Below are 17,518 nucleotides of genomic sequence, written 5' to 3'. Positions count from 1 at the left end.
GTGTTGGACTTTATCAAATGCTTTCTCTGCATCTATTGATATGATCATGTGATTTTTATTTTTCTTGTTATTGATGTTGTGTATGATGTTAATAGATTTACGGATGTTAAACCATCCTTGCATTCCTGGGATGAAACCTACTTGGTCGTAGTGTATGATCTTCTTGATGATGCATTGGATCCTATTTGCCAGGATTTTGTTGAAGATCTTTGCATCAGCATTCATCAGGGATATTGGTCTGTAATTTTCTTTTTTGGCAGCATCTCTGTATGGTTTTGGTATCAAGGTGATGTTGGCTTCATAAAAGCTGTTTGTGAGTGTTCCCGTTTTTTCGATTTCATGGAAGAGCTTGGCTAGGATTGGTAGTAGCTCCTCTTGAAAGATTTGAAAAAATTCATTAGGAAAACCATCTGGGCCTGGGCTTTTCTTTTTGGGCAGATGTTTGATTACAGTTTCAATTTTCTCAGTAGTGATGAGGGTGTTTAGATATGCTACATCCTCCTTACTTAAATGTGGAAGGTTATAAGTGTCCAAGAATTTTTCCATTTCTTCTAGGTTTGTGATTTGTAGCATAAAGTTTCTCAAAGTAGTCTCTGATTATCCTTTGGATCTCTGCAATTTCTATCGTGATCTCCCCCTTTTCATTTCTAATATGGGTTATCAGATTTCTCTCTCTCTCTCTCTCCTTCTTTGTGAGTTTTGCCAATGGTCTATCAATCTTGTTTATTTTTTTCAAAAAACCAGCTTCTGCTTTCGTTGATCTTTCAGATTGCTTTTTGGTTTTCCACTTCATTGAGTTCTGCTTTCAGCTTTGTTATTTCCTTCTGTCTCCATATTTTTGGTTCCTTTTGTTGGTAATTTTCTAATTTTTTAAGCTGCGCCATTAAGTTATTCAGGTATGCTCCTTCTTCCTTCCTGATGTGTGCTTGTAGAGCTATAAATTTTCCTCTCAGGACTGCTTTTGCTGTGCCCCATAGATTCTGGCAGTTTGTGTCTTCATTATCATTTGTTTCCAGGAAAGTTTTGATTTCATCTTGGACCCACTGGTTATTCAGTAGCAGGGTGTTTAATTTCCAAATGTTAAAGGTTTTCTTCTGTGTGGCTTTGTAGTTCACATCTAATTTCAGAGCCTTGTGGTCAGCAAAGGTAGCCTGCAAGATTTCTATCCTCTTGATTTTATGGAGGTATGTTTTATGTGTCAGCATGTAGTCTATGCTGGAGAATGACCCATGTACATTGGAAAATAATGTGTATCCAGGTTTTTTGGAATGGAGTGTCCTGTATATATCTACTAGTCCTCTTTCTTCCATAACTCTTTTCAGGGCTAGTATGTTTTTTTTGGGTTTCATTCTGGTTCACCTATCAAGTGTTGATAGGGCTGTGTTGAAGTCTCCCACAATGATGAATGTCTAAAGAAGAAAATGATTTCTTTTTTCAGATTTGTCAGTAATTGTATTAGATAATTTGCTGTTCTCTCATTGGGTGCATATATGTGTAGTAGTCTTAATTCTTCCTGTTGCACATATCTCTTGATTAGGAGATAGTGTCCATCTTTGTCCCTTACCACTTTTCTGAGTATAAAGTTGGTGTCATCAGATATTAATATGGCCACCCCAGCTTTTTTGAGGGTGTTGTTTGCTTGGATAATTTTCTTCCAACCTTTGATTTTGAGTCTATGTTTGTTCTGACTATTCAGATGTGTTTCTTGTAGGCAGCAGAAGGTTGGATTCATCTTTTTGACCCATTTTGCCACTCTGTGTCTTTTAATTGGTGAATTTAGTCCATTGCCATTGAGGGAGATGATTGTTATAGGATTTAATGTCATCTTTGTAGATAAGTTCGCTGTGTTTGTTGGTCTCTCTTGTCTTAGAGTAGACCTGTCAGTTTTTCCTTTAATGCTGGTTTATCATCTGTGAAGTTTCTGAGCTGTTGTTTATCCATGAAGCTGTGTATTCTTTCTCCAAACCTGAACGTGAGTTGGGCTGGGTGCGGTATTCTTGGTGAGGCATTCATTTCATTCAGTCTTGTCACAATATCCCACCACTGTCTTCTGGCCTTGAGAGTTTCTTGTGACATGTCTGCTGTAAGTCTTAGGGATGCTCCTTTGAATGTAATTTCCCTTTTTGATCTTGCTGCTTTCAGTATTCTATCCCTATCTATGGGATTTGTCATTGTAACGAGGATATGTCTTGGGGTGTTTTTCTTTGGGTCTCTTTTAGCTGGTATTCTTCGGGCATGCAGGATTTGATTGCATGTAGTCTTTAACTCTGGGAGTGTCTTTTTGATGATGTCTTTGACAGTTGATTCTTCTTGGAGATCTCCTTCCTGGGTTTCTGGGACCCCAATGATTCTTATGTTGTTTCTGTTGAGTTTATCAAAGACTTCTATTTTCATCTGTTCGCATGCCTTGAGTACTTTTTCCATTGCCTGTTCGTTTGTCTTAAGGTTCTTTTCCAATTTCTTCTGTTGTGTTGGGCTTTTCTGCATCTCATCTTCCAGTACTCTGATTCTCTCCTCAGCTGCTGATATTCTGTTGGCGAGGCCATCCATTGTGGTTTTCAGTTGAGCAACCATATTTTTTCAGATCTGTTATTTCAGTTTGGAGTTTTCTGATTTCTGTCTTTGTGTTTTCAGATCGATCTATGCTCTTTTTGAGTTCTACGAACATATTCCATATTTCTATTCTAAACTCCTTATCTGAAAGGTTCATCAGGTGGTTGGAATTTATTAGGTCAACCGAGCTTTCGTCTTCATTTTCTATGGATGGTGTGTGCCTGTGAGGTTTCCCCATTGTCATGCTTGTAGTGTGGTTTTTCCTGCGTGTTGTGGTGGGGTTCATTGATTAGAAAGAGTGCCCGGCTGCGAAGCGAAGGGAAGTGGCTGAGGTCTTCTGCTGCCTCTAGGTGATAGTCCTCAGAGTGAACAAAGGCACAGCAGGGCAGAGCGAACCCGCAGCCCCAGAATGTAGGCACTCACCAGCTTCAAAATGCAGGTTTTTGAGGGTGCGCTCCTTAGGCCTCTGAGGAAACCTTTGGGGATTCAGAAGCACAGTTTCAGGCAGACAGAGATAGGAGTTTCTCCTGAAGTCCTCAGTGTGAACAAAGGCACAGCAGGGCAGAGCGATCCCGCAGCCCCAGAATGTAGGCACTCACCAGCTTCAAAATGCAGTTTTTTTGGGGGTGCGCTCCCTAGGCCCCTGAGGAAACCTTCGAGGATTCAGAAGCACAGGTTCAGGCTGACAGAGATAGGAGTTTCCTGAAGTCCTCAGAGTCGTTTTATTTTTTTTAATATTATTTCCCTTCTCTGTTTTCTTCCACTGTTTTCTTTCTTTTTCACTTTTTTGGATATTATTCAGTGATTTTTAAAATCTTTTTTAGTAGTTGATACCAAATTATTTCTTCTCTTTTCCTTAACCTTTTTATCTCCAACAGAATAGCATAACTTGAATCATTCAGCTTCATAAATTGAGGGCGAAAAGAATGGTACCAGGACCAGTCATATGAACATGTAGTGTAAATAAAAAATGACAAGACTGGAACACCAAACAGAATAGATACCCAACCTATAACAAGCTGTAAGGTGGAGACCAGTTGCACTAGGATTCTGGGGGGGGGGGGTAAAGGAGGGATATGTGGGAGACATGCTGGGAACAGGACTGGAGGGAGGACAGCATTGGTGGTGGGAAAGCCCTTCACTCATTGTCACTGTGTACTGTAAATAATTCTGTGTAATGAACTTCAGTCACAATAAAAAAAAAAGAATAGATTAGTGAAGGTCCACCTGGAAGGCTAGAGGTGCTCTCTAAAATGAACTGGTAGGGACAAGGACTTTGTTGTCAGGGAATTAAAGGAGAAAGAAAGCTGATACTAATGGAGAATGAAACCAAAGGATGTGAATCTTCTAAAATATTGGAAAGGTGGCAACTCCTAGTAGCCATAGTTTTAGTACTTTAATATAAAACCAGAAGGGGGAGTCCTAGAGTCATGAAAAAAGAAAGGTAATTTGGACCTTCTACCTAACTCTGCATCTCATTTAACTGGGACTTTTGTGGCAGGAAATGTGCACTGATGAAGGGTGTTGTACATTGTATGACTGAAATTAAAACATGAACAATTTTGTAATTGTGGGGAAAAGTGAGATCATACACACAAATAAACTGAGAAGCCAGAGAGATAGTACAGCATGTAATGTACTTGCATTGAACACAGCAAACCTAGGTTCATTCCCTGGCATGAATGAGTATCACCAGGAGTAATCCCCGGGTTCAGAGTCAGGACACCACCAGGTATGGCCCCAATACCAAAATAACCCTCCAAATATGGTGATAGAACTTCACACAAACCTATTGTAAGAAAAGTTGAGTATAACTGCTGAAAAATAAAGTTAAGATAAAAAAAAGTGAAAAAATAGATCCTAAAGCAGATAAAAGTTTATTAATATTGGGCCTGGAGAGATAGCACAGCGGCGTTTGCCTTGCAAGCAGCCGATCCAGGACCAAAGGTGGTTGGTTCGAATCCCGGTGTCCCATATGGTCCCCCGTGCCTGCCAGGAGCTATTTCTGAGCAGACAGCCAGGAGTAACCCCTGAGCACTGCTGGGTGTGGCCCAGAAACCAAAAAAAAAGTTTATTAATATTATAGAAGTGAAAGCAAATTAGGAAAATGATAGGTATTATAAAAGATTGTCCCCTATTTAGATTGAAAAAAAATTAAGAAATGAAAGAACCAAATAATAGAATAAAAGAAAATGTAGGAAGAGAAGGTGACATAGGTAGAGCCAAAGATCTGAAAAATTTAAATGTATAAACTTAAAATGGATAAAACCATAGAAAGTGTCAGGGACAAAATACTTTCGGCGGGTTAATTATGGGGTGGGCTGAAGAAATAGTAGAGTGGATAAAGTACATACTTTGCATGTGGCTGAACCTAGTTTGATCCTAACCATGCTCTGAGAACCATTAAGAATGATTCCTTGTGCACAGAACCAGGAGTAAATCCTGAGAACTGCTCGGTATGACCCCCAAACTGAAAGAAATAAAAATTAAATGATGAGGAAATGCTAAGAAATATTTCCAAAAGTAACTCTAAGCTAAGTGTTTTGGATAGTGTTCTCATTTTGTCAGTAATGCTTCAGGCTGCAAATAACAGAGAAGGTTGGCTAGTAAATGTTTAAACAGGAAGCTGTGTATCTTTATTGATGGTCCTGTTTTGGTATCATATCTGCCACTCTAATATGGCTTCTGGGTGCACAGGTACACAGGTTTTTTCCCCTGCAATACCTTTCATTTCAGCCAGACATTAGTTTTCCTTGGAGGGGCAAGATGATTATGCTTTGTCTAGTCTCTCTATTCTCTTACAGGCAGGAAGAGATTGCACTCATTATTAGGAAGGCTAGGAAAAAGAGGTTTAAATTTGTAAAAATCTGTTGATAGAAAGTAAATAAAATAGAATATAGTTGGTTATGGGTGCTGAGAGAGAGTCCTGGTGCATGCATGTATATTTCTAACAGTCTGGTTATTAACTGGGAGATTTCTTGTACCCCCAAGGAGATATTTGAAGAGAAATATATGGCACTACTAGCTTCTGATGTAGAAGTTAGAACTGTTGGCAGTGATTCTCCAATATGGTTCAGCAGCCCACAGCAATTACCTGGCTTCAAATGCTAATAGATTCCCAAATGAGAAAGTCATTAACCCTTTAAGGGGTCTGTGTTGTCAAAGTTGATTTAATACTAGAAGTAATTCAGGATCTATCTTTTTCATTTTTGTTTTCTTACAAGGATATGGTGAGTAGAGTTGTTTAGAAGCTCTTTAACTTAGTGATGACTACTAATCAGATATGGAAATGTATGAGAACCTGTCATTAATCTTACATTAGTCATAATTTAATTCCAAGATTTAAGAGATCTGAACTTATCATTGAATACTTCTCACTAAAAATTATTGTTTCTGAAAAATATTATATTTTTCACTAGAATATGTTTATTTATTGGGTTTATTATTTATTTTAATTGACTATTTAAGCTTTTCCTACATAGTACAATACAGTAAATATTGATAGCTGTAAATCACAAGACTGAGGCTCTTTGGAGACTTCAGTCATTTTTTACTGTAAAGGGGTACTGAAACTAAAAAAGTAAGAACTGGTGTAAAAAGCCTAAGTAATAAAAAGACTATGAAAATCTAGTTATGTGTAGGCTCCCTAAGTAAAGACACTTAATAATTTCACAAGTGTTCCTTCTGTTTTCTTTTGTTTTTGGTTTGAAAATCACACCTAGGGCCTCACCAATGCAAGGCATGTACTTTGCCATTGAGTCATATCCACACCCTGTCCCCAATCCTTTTTAAAATTGTATTAAGCACGATGATTTACAAAGATGGATTTTAGGGGCCGGCGAGGTGGCGCTAGAGGTAAGGTGTCTGCCTTGCAAGCGCTAGCCAAGGAAAGGACCATGGTTCGATACCCAGGCGTCCCATATGGTCTCCCCAAGCCAGGGGCAATTTCTGAGCGGGTAGCCAGGAGTAACCCCTGAGCATCTAACGGGTGTGGCCCGAAAAACCAAAAAAAAAAAAAAAAAAACAAAGATGGATTTTATATCTACTATATTCTAGCATCAGTATCATCACGAGTGTCTTCTACCCTTCTCCAGGGTTCCCAGGTTCTCTCTTACCTCACTCCCTCATTCCCAGCCTGGCACTTTGACAGGCACATTTTTTTAATATGTACTGTGCCCCTTTTACTGCTGTTCTTTTTTTTTAGCATTATTATTATTATTATTATTATTATTATTATTATTTAAACACCTTGATTACATACATGATTGTGTTTGGGTTTCAGTCATATAAAGAACACCACCCATCACCAGTGCAACATTCCCATCACCAATGTCCCAAGTCTCCCTCCTCCCCACCCGACCCCCGCCTGACAGGCACATTTTGTATTGCATTGTTTTCTTTTGTTTTAATCACTCCCAGTGGCATTCAGAGCTTACTCCTGGCTCTGAGGCCAGGAATCATTTTTAGCAGGGGCTCCAAAGACCATATGAGGTGCTTTAGAACTCTTGTTGGCTGATATTGCTTTAACCCCTGACAGGCACAATTTTACATTTGATTGCTGAAGTTTGGATCTCTTGTTTTCAGTATTGATGACTGTATGGTTTAGATATTTAGCTAAACTTCTTATACACTATTGATGATCTTGGATTTCCTTAACTCCTGCTCTCTGTTGCCTCCCATATTTTTCATCTCTTGATATTTTTTGCCTGTTTTACTTCTCCCTAATACTTTGAAGCCAACAGTGATCTAGGCATGCCCCCTTCTAACATTTCATTCCCATGTTCCAATATTTTATATACCACATAGAAAATTATCATTTACTTATTTTTCTTCTGGCTCATTAAAAATCAAGGTTATATAAATGTTCATAGTTAGATTTCGATCATAGAATGCATATCACAACTTGGCTTCCTGATCTCCTGCTTGAGGCTGCTGCAGAGGAAGACCCCAGCGAACTTAATCCAATCAAGGTAGCTGTACCCATCCACAAAGGGTGGTGCCAGAGGAGTGCAGCTAACTGCTCAGTGTCATGGCCACACTCATCTTCTAGCCAATGAACTCCATTATGCATAGAGAGAACCACATCACAAACAAGATAATAGTGAAACAAAGCAGGCCAACTCCATACATAAAGAATGAAGATGGAATCTCTAATGACCTGAGAAGAGCCAATCACCTAATTACCCTGTAGGATTAGGAGTTTAGAGAAGAAATATAAAGGATGTTTCTAGAACTTAAAGAAAGCATAGAGATGTACAGAACACAAATAAGGGTCAAGAGGATATAAAGATAAAAATCAGAAAACTCAAAGCTGAAAGAACAGGTCTGAAAACCTCAGAGACTGAAACTGCAATGAAAAGCCTCTCCAAGCAGAGTAACAACAGCTGAGGGCAGAAAAGGGAGCTGAAAGATGAGATGTATAACAACTCCACACAACAGAAGAGATTGGAAAAAGTCTTAAAGCAAATGATAAGACAGTGGAAAAATACTCAAAGAATGTGAACAAATGAAAATAAAAGTTTTTGATAAACTCAACAGAAGCAACATAAGAATCATTGGGGTCCCAGAGACACAGGAAGAAAATCCTTAGGAAGAATCAATAGTAAAGAGCATCAATGCAGAGAAATTCCCAGAGCTAAATACTGCATGCAACCAAATGCTGCATGCCCAAAGAGTACCAGCTAAAAGAGACCCAAAGTAAAATAACCCAAAACACATCCTAGTCACAATGATGAATCCAACAGTTATGGATAGAATACTGAAAGAAGCAAGATCAAAAAGGGAAATTACATTCAAAGGCGCATCCTTGAGATTTAAAGTAGACCTGTCACAAGAAACCCTCAAAACTAGAAGGCAGTGGTGGGACATAGTGAAAAAAAAAAACTCAATGAAATGAATGCTTCACTTCTGGCATCTAGCCAGACTCACTTTTAGATCTAAAGGAAGTATATATAGCTTCACAGATAAACAACAACTCAGAACGCAAATAAACAAAACTCAGAAACTTTACAGATTCAAACCAGCTTAAAAGAAAATCTGAAATGTCTACTTTAAGACAGGAAACACCAACAGACACACAAAACTTATACACAAAGATGACACTAAACCCCATTACAGTTCTCTCTCAATGTCAATGGACTAAATGCTCCAGTTAAGAGACACAGAGTGGCAAAGTGGATCAAAAACTGAATCCAACATTCTGCTGCCTACAAGAAACACGTCTGAATAGTCAGAACAAAGATAGACTCAAAATCAAAGGTTGGAGGAAAATCATCCAAGCAAACAACTCCCTTAAAAAGGCTGGAGTGTTGGACCCTAGTGATAGTGCAGGAGTAGGGCATTTGCCTTGCATGTGGCCGATCCAGTATGGACCTCGGTTCAATCCCCGGTGTCCTATATGGTCCCCCAAACCAGGAGAGATTTTTGAGCACATAGACAGGAGTAACCCCTGAGCATCACTGGGTGTGGTTCAAAAACCAAAAAAAGAAAAAAGTCTGTAGTGGTGGCTATGTTAGTATGTGATGACATAAACTTTAGACTCAGAAAAGCTATAAGGGACAAAGATGGACATTTTGTACTAATCAAGAGATATGTACAACAGGAAGAAATTACACTCCTAAACATATACACACCCAATGTGGGACTAGCAAAATATTTAATACAATTGTTAAAAATCTGAAAGAAGACATCAATGGCAATACAATCCTAGTAGGAAATCTCAACACTGCCCTGCCACCCCTTGATAGGTCAATTAGTTTGAAACCCAACAAGAATATACTAGATCTGAAAAGATAAATTGAAGAAAGTGGACTAGTATATATATTGGACTAGCTGGCACTCCTTCCCCAGAAAACAGGATACACATTCTTTTCCAATACACATAGGTCATGCTCTAAGAGAGACCACATGCTGGCCCATAAAAATATCTCCATAAAATCAAGATGATAGAAATTTTAAAGACAACCTTCTCAGATCACAGTGCATTGAAATTAGAAGTGAACTACAAAGGGACACAAAAGAAAAACTTCAACACCTGAAAATTAAACAACTCACCACTGAACAACCAGTGGATGAGGGATGAAATCAAAGAGAAAATCAAAACATTCCTGTAAATAAATGCCAATGAAGACACAAATTACCAGAATTTATGGGACACAGCAAAAGCAGTACTAAGAGGAAATGTTACTGCTTTGCAAGCACACATCAGAAAGTAATAAAAGGCCTACAATATAAAAAGCTTAATGACACAGCTTATAAAATTAGAAAATGATCAACAAAAAGGAATCAAAAATTGGTAGACAGATGGAAATAACAAAGCTTACAGCAGAAATCAATGAAATGGAAATCAATAAAACAATCCAAAAGATCAATGAAATCAAAAGTTGGTTTTTTGAAAAAATAAATAAGGTTGATAAACCACTAGCAAGACTCACAAAGAAACAGAGAGAGAGAAACTTAATAAACCAGATGATAAATGAAAAGGGGGAAATCACTGCAGATACTGCAGAGATTCAAAGGGTAATCAGAGACTACTTTGAGAAACTCCATGCCACAAAACATGAGCATATGGAAGAAATGGATACATTCTTGGACTCATAATATTCCACAGTTAAACCAGGATGATTTACCATATCTAAAAAGACCCATCACTATGAGGAAATTAAAATGGTAATCAAAAGTCTTCCCAAAAATAAAAGCCCAGGCCTTGATGGATTCCATAATGAATTCTTTCAAACATTTCAAGAGGAACTATTACCAAACCTTTTCAGGCTCCTTCTTTAAACTGAAAAATCAGAAGTACTCCCAAATAGTTTTTATGAAGCTAACATTACCTTGATATCAAAACCAGATAGATGCTGCAAAAAAGGAAAACTACAGACTAATATCTCTAATAAACACAGATGCAACGATCCTCAACAAAATTCTCACAAATAGGATCCAATGCCTCATCAAGAATGACATACACCATGTCCAAGTATGTTTCATTCTAAGAATGCAAGGATAGTTTAACATATGTAAATAATCAGCATAATACACAATATTAACTAAAAGAAAAATAAAAACCATATGTTCATATCAATAGATGCAGTGAAGCATTTGATAAAGTTCAACACCCATATTTGATAAAAACTCTCATCAAGATAGGACTGGAAGGAACTTTTCTCAATATAGTCAAGGCCACTACTACAAGCCAATGACAAATATATTCTCAATGGAGATAAACTAAAAGCCTTTCCTATAAAATCTGGTACAAGGTAAGGCTCCCTCTTTCACCACTCCTATTCAACATAGTGCTGGAATTTCTTGCTATAGCGATTAGGCAAGAAAAAAATATCAAGGGCATCCAGTTAAAAAAGGAAGAAATCAAGCCCTCACTGCAGATGACATGATACTATATATAGAAAACCCTAAACACTACCTAAAAACTTATAGAAACAATAGAGTCATATAGCAAAGCTGCAAACTACAAAATTAACACGCAAAAATCAATAGCCTGCTTGTACATCAATAATGATAGAGAAGAAATGGACATTAAAAACTAATCCTATTCACATTAGTGTCTCACAAACTCAAATATCTTGGAATCAACTTGTGCAAAGAAGTGAAGGACCTATACAAAGAAATGTACAAGACCTCCAACTAACACCATGCACAAAGGTCAAATCCAATTGGACTAAAGACCTTGGTACTAGGCCTGAAACCGGAAGGTATATATAATACCATGTAAGTAAAATACTCCAGGATATTGAGACTAAAGGCATCTTTAAGGAGGAAACAGCATTCTCCAAACAAGTGGAAGCAGAGATAAAACAGATGGTACTATATTAAGCTGAAGCTCTGCACCTCAAAGAAAATAATTCCTAGGAATCAAAAGCCACCCACAGAATGGGTGAAACTATTCACCCAGTACCTATCAGATAAATCAGATAAGGGGCTAATATTGAAGATATACAAGATACTGACAAAAACCTAACAAGAAAAACGCATCTAACCCCATCAAAAATGGGAAGAAGTGAACAGACAATTCTTCAAAGAAAAAGTATAAATGGCCAAAAGGCATGTGAAGAAATGGTTCACATCACTAATCATCAGGGAGATGCAAATTAAAACTGCAATGAGGTACCATCTCACACCACAGGGACAGGCACACATCACAAAGAACAAGAACAATCAGTGCTGGTGGGATGTGGGAAAAAGGAACTCTCATTCACTGCTGATGGGAATGCCATCTAGTCCACCCTTTATTTAAAACAATATGGAGATTCCTCAAAAAACTGGAAATTGATCTCCCATATGATCCAGGTATACTACCCCTAGAGATATACCCTAGAAACAACAACAACAACAAACCTACAATACAGAAATGCCTTCCTCATACCTATATTTATTGCAGTGCTATTTGAAATAGCCAGAATCTGGAAACAACCAAGATGCACTTCAACAGATAAATGGCTTAAAGAAACAGTGATACATCTACATGATGGAATACTATGCAGCCGTCAGGAGATGAAGTCATGAAATTTTCGTATACGTGGTTGGATATGAAAACTATTATACTCAGTGAAATAAGTCAGAGGGAGAGAAATAGACACAGAATAGACTCACTCATATATGGGTTTTAAGAAAAATAAAGTACATTATTGTAATAATGCCCAGAGACAATAGAGATGAGTGCTGGAAGGACTGGATCAAGATATGAAGCTCACCACAGAGAGTGGTGAGCGCAGTTAGAGTAATAACTACACTAACAATTATCATGACAAATGAGTGAGAGAAGTAGAATGCATGTCTCTAATATAGGCCAAGGGTGAGGGTGGAGGGAGATGGAGGCATTGGTTGTGGGAATATAGAACTCATGAAGGGGGTGTTCTTTTTATGCCCGAAAAACCAACTACAATCATGCTTGAAATCATGGTGCTTAAATAAAGTTATTATTAAAAATAGAATGTTTATCTTCACTATTGAAAAATTTCCATGACCAATGTCGTATTGTTTCCCATAGGAATTAAATCAGACAAGATTCTCACTAGCAGTGAAATGATAGTTCCTTCTTCAGCACACCCCCCATAAGCACAGATGTTCCCAGTATCTTTATATGTACCATTCTCACTCTTATGGGAATATATCTCATTGTAGTTTTGATTTAGATTTACCCAATAGCAAGTGATGATAAGCCTTTTTTCTTGTGCCTGTTAGCTATCTATCTGTTGGTCTTTCACACAGAGAAGTCACTATTCATTTCTACTCTCCATTTTTGATGGTATTTTTGGACTTTTTGTTGATAGTTGTGAGTACTTTGTGTATCTTGAATATCAGTTCTTTATCTGATGTGTTAAATGGAAATATGTTCACATTCTTAGTTAATTGACTTTTAATTTTATCTTGTATTCCTTTTGCTATGCAGAAACTCTTTAATTTGATGTAGTCCCATTTGTTTTTTATTCTGCTATCTTTGCCAGTGGCATTTTATCATTGAAAACATCTTTGAGTTCATGTTTATGGAGCAGTTTGCCCAAGTTTTCCACAGTATACTTTCTATATTCTGGTCTGATCTCAAGGTCTTTGATCCACTTTGAATTGACTTTTGAGTGATGTATGAGATATGGATCCAGCTTTAGTTTTTACATGTTTTCCCAGCACCATTTTTAAAAAGGCTCTCTACTCCATTTCATACTCTCAGCTCCCTTGCCAAAATGTGGGGATTTGTCCTGAATATTCTATTCTGACCTATTAATTAGAGAGTCTATCCTTATTCTAGTAACACAGTCTTTTACTTTTTGTTTTTTGGGCCATACCCACTCGTGCTCAGAAATTACTCCTGGGGGGACTATATGAGGTGGATTGAACTTTGGTCAGCCATATACAAGTGAGCACCCTACCTGCTGTGCTATCACTCCTGCCCCAGCCACAATCTCTTTTATAATAATTACTTTATTTAAGTACCATGGCTACAAAATTGTTCATGATTGAGTTTCAGTCATAGAATGCACACCACCCTTCACTAGTGCACATTTCCTGCAACCAGTGTCCCCAGTTTCCCTCTAAACCCCACCTACCTGCCACATTTTACTTCCCCCTCTGTGTTTCTTGCAGAGAGTTTGATGGCCACACTATTAGATATAGCTTCATGTTGTTTGCCATTGGGATTCAGAAGAATGTATGTTTTATTTTGGCCACATGCAATCCTTGTCTCCTTTTCTATTTCTCAAAATTATTGGGTCCCACCAATATAGCATATGCCACCAATGACTTAAGATCAGAAACTTAAATGACTTTCTGTGCTTTTGATCCATTTTGCAGTCACTGTACTGGCGATATTTAATGAATTGCATGCAGACGTGGATCTATATGCCCTTTTGTTTGGAGAAAGTGTCCTCAATGATGCAGTTGCCATTGTACTATCCTCGTAAGTACTCACATGTCTGCTCCAATAGCAGCCTGTAAAGTGTTGAATATTAAATTTGGTGTTTTGCAAAATGAGTTTCTTCAATTTGATAGAAAATGTTTGTTTTGTCTGGTGAGCAGTGATCTTCATGTATGGTTACTGCAGTTTTTTGATTAAAGGAGGCATGGGAAGGCTCAGTAAGTGTAGACAGATGTGTGGATCAGTATTTTCAATGCCATGGTAGAAAACCAATGCAATCTTTTGAAACCCTTCTTCTTTTTCAATTCTAGATCTATTGTTGCCTACCAGCCAGCGGGACTAAATACACACACCTTTGATGCTGCTGCCTTTTTTAAGTCAGTTGGCATCTTTATAGGCATATTTAGTGGTTCTTTTACCATGGGAGCTGTGACTGGTGTCGTGACTGCTCTAATATCCTTTTACTAGTTTCAACACATGCCTGGATATAATTGGGTGTTTTTCCACTTGCACAAAAGGAAGTTTTCAGTTCTTTCTTTTAGATAAGCATCTTTAAATATAATTCAACTTTTCTTTAATATTTGAAGAAGTAACGCATACAAGTAGTTTTTTTTTACAAAAATCTAGAAAATATATATCAGATTATTTTCCAATCTAATCTTTCTTATTTTTTAATTTCTTTCTTTTTTATCATTCCTTTTCTTTTCTTTATTTCTTTTATTTGTGCCAATCCCAGAAACGCTTAGGAATTGTTCCTGCTTCTGCACTCAGGAATCACTCCTGACTGTGCTCCAGAAATCATGTGTGATGTCAGGGATCAACCCATGTTGGCCATGGAAACACTGGTCACAAAATTTAATGTTGGTCCCTTGTAGCTTCCCCTGATTTTGTGTATCTGTTCTCACATATTCATTAGGTATCAGTTCAGTTTTCATAACAGTATGGTCCACAGAGGTTAGGGCCTTTTACTCTTTCCCCTGACCAGCCTGAGTCACCCCAAGTACTGCCAAAATTAACTGACCTTTCACATCTTATACCAATAGTGTGCTTTCAGACCCATAAATATTAAAAAGAGCACTAAAAATTAGCTTCCAATTTTGTAAGAAAACTTACTCTTTTTGTTTCCTCGTGGTACCAGGTTTCAAATCCAGGTTTCATACATACAAGGTTTGAAGTTTACTGTTGAACTATATACATAGCCCATAAAACTTCCTTTTCAAACACAATATTATTTAGAGGCTGAATGGGTGATTACCCTTCATGTGATCAGCCTGTGTTTGATGTATTGATTTCCCATATGGCACCCACATGGTCCCTTAATCCCCATCAGGGGTGATCTCTGAATGCAGAGCCAGAAGTAAGCCTGAATACCATCAGGTATGCCTTCCCACACACAAAGAAGGCAACTTTTCTAAATAGAACTGACATACCATGAAAATCACCAATTAAATATTTATAATATACTGGTTGTTAGTATCAAATTACAGTATTTTAATTGTAATACATATATTTGTAATGCCAAATTTGCCAGTTTTGCCATATGTACATATATAATTTAGTGGCATTAAGCACATGCATAATGCTGTATGGCCATCCTCATGATCTGTTTCCAGAATTTACTCATCATCCCAGTGACAGTGTACCAATTAAGCAATGTCCATTAGCCCTTGGTACTTCCAGTCTACTGTACATTTTTATTATTTAAAAAAACAAAGAACCATGGAGATAGTACAGTAGGTAAGGTGCTTTCCTTGCATGTGTCCAACCCAAGTTTGATCACTGATATCCCATATGCTCCCTTCGAGCATTGTCAATAGTGATATATGAGGGCAGAGTCAAGAGTAAACCCAGAGCATGAACAACAAACAAACAAAATCAATGAAGAAACTACTTTGGGATACCAAAGTAAAAGTAGAAGAGAAAGAATTGCCCTTGGAGTAGAGTCTGGTTATTTGGCACCGATATTTGGTAGAGACAGTTCCTTGATACAGTCGGACGTGACTAAGTTCACCAAGCTTCACTGCTTCCCTTTGCTGGAGACTGCACTCTTCTTCCTGATGTCCTGGAGCACATTCCTCCTGGCAGAAGCCTGTGGCTTTACAGGTGGGTTTTTGCTTCAATTGGGCCATCCTTACCATCGGTGTGGCAGGAGATATGGGAGCTTGAGGGGACAGAAGAAGTCTTAAAAGCTGCTTCATGGAGTTGATGAAATCCTCACAGCAGGATTTTATGGAAGACTACTAAGCTAGGGTCATGTTTTACCATCAGAATAATTGAGCTTCCCAAATTGAATTTTTGTCTTGGGGGGCTTCTCAAACAGTGGTCAGGGGACCCAAAGGAATCTCCCAAGGATATTCAGCTCAGATATGCAGACTGATGCTTCAGTTCTTGGATTCAGTGTGGCTAGGGGGACCCTAGTGCTCTACCCAGAAATCTATGAGGTGCTAGTGGTTGAAGTAGTGTGGTATGTGTCAGGTAGGCCCTTTGGACTCTCCCTCTGACTTCTAAAGCGGAATATTTTAACATTTTATTGTTATTGAATCATCATGAATTACAGTTACAATGTTATTCATGGTTGAGTTTCAGGTAGTCAATGTTCCAACACCAATTCCTTTACTAGTATCTATTTCCCTTCACTAATGTTCCCAGTTTTCCTCCTGTACCTCAACCAGCCTCTATAGCGGGCAATTTTAAATGTCCTTTCAGCAGCCTGTTTTTCAGAAAGGCCTCTGACCTCCACCATCAATTAAGTGGTCTCTTCCCTGCCATGTCCCCTTACTGCAGTGGCAATATTTGGAAGACCAGTTTCCATGGCAAAGATGAACATTTTTAAGGCTTGTTTAGTTTCAGACTCAGTTATGTCTTTGAATACTTCTTCTCAGTCCTAAATGGGTATTTAACTTCAAAGACTACATAATACATTAGTTTCTTATGTATTTTTCTCATAGATTGCTATCTTATTTTTTAATAATAGCAGCAATAACAAGCAACGCCTTTCCATTTAAAGGTAATTTTGCACCTACTGAGATGAGTGTGAACATTTTTCCTTAATTTTTCTCACCTATATGATAAATTTTTTTCAGCATCAGGTTTTTATTAATCTAGTCATAAATAGTGGTGGAGTGCTTGCCTTGAATATGTGAAGTCCTGGGTTTGATCCCTAGCACTGAAAAGCAAACATACAAAAACAAGAATCATTAGAGCAAGCAGTAATATGATTTTAATTCTTTATATTTTTTGATTAAAGACAATAACTCCCTAAATTTTTAAGTATTTTTATACATAATATAGGTAGTTCAGGAGTCCTTTGTACTAAAGTGCTGTGACATATTATAAAATTTTTCATTTAATTGCAACTTGACAGTTATCTGTAAATGTTCAGGTAATATACCAAGTGGGTCAGTTGTCTTACTCAAAAAATGGTTACCATTAAACTGCATTGTATACCAGAAGAGTTTAGATAAATTGAATTGTACTGTGGATCCAATTTATCTGAAGCTCTGGACCATTTAAAAATTAAAAGACATTGGCTTGAAATGAAATACACTCAAAGTACAGAAAAAATGACAGAATTGGGGCCAGAGTGGTGGTGCAAGTGGT

The 17,518-nt window shown here is 37.7% G+C and overlaps 1 protein-coding gene across 2 annotated transcripts in view; it reads left to right on the top strand.

The window, feature by feature from the left end:
• SLC9A7 (solute carrier family 9 member A7) overlaps window positions 1-17,518 on the top strand; it is a 175,565-nt gene that overhangs the window by 109,030 nt on the left and 49,017 nt on the right. For both annotated transcript variants that reach the window (XM_049767224.1, XM_049767225.1), the window contains exons 6-8: window positions 13,855-13,960; window positions 14,230-14,376; window positions 15,921-16,021. In XM_049767224.1, the coding sequence (XP_049623181.1) occupies window positions 13,855-13,960; window positions 14,230-14,376; window positions 15,921-16,021 (354 nt within the window). The remainder of the gene's footprint in view (window positions 1-13,854; window positions 13,961-14,229; window positions 14,377-15,920; window positions 16,022-17,518) is intronic.

The sequence above is a fragment of the Suncus etruscus genome, chromosome X (genome assembly GCF_024139225.1).
Source record: "Suncus etruscus isolate mSunEtr1 chromosome X, mSunEtr1.pri.cur, whole genome shotgun sequence".
NCBI lineage: Eukaryota > Metazoa > Chordata > Mammalia > Eulipotyphla > Soricidae > Suncus > Suncus etruscus.
The sequence above is the reverse complement of the archived record's forward strand: the minus strand, read 5'-3'. Positions and strand labels throughout refer to the sequence as shown.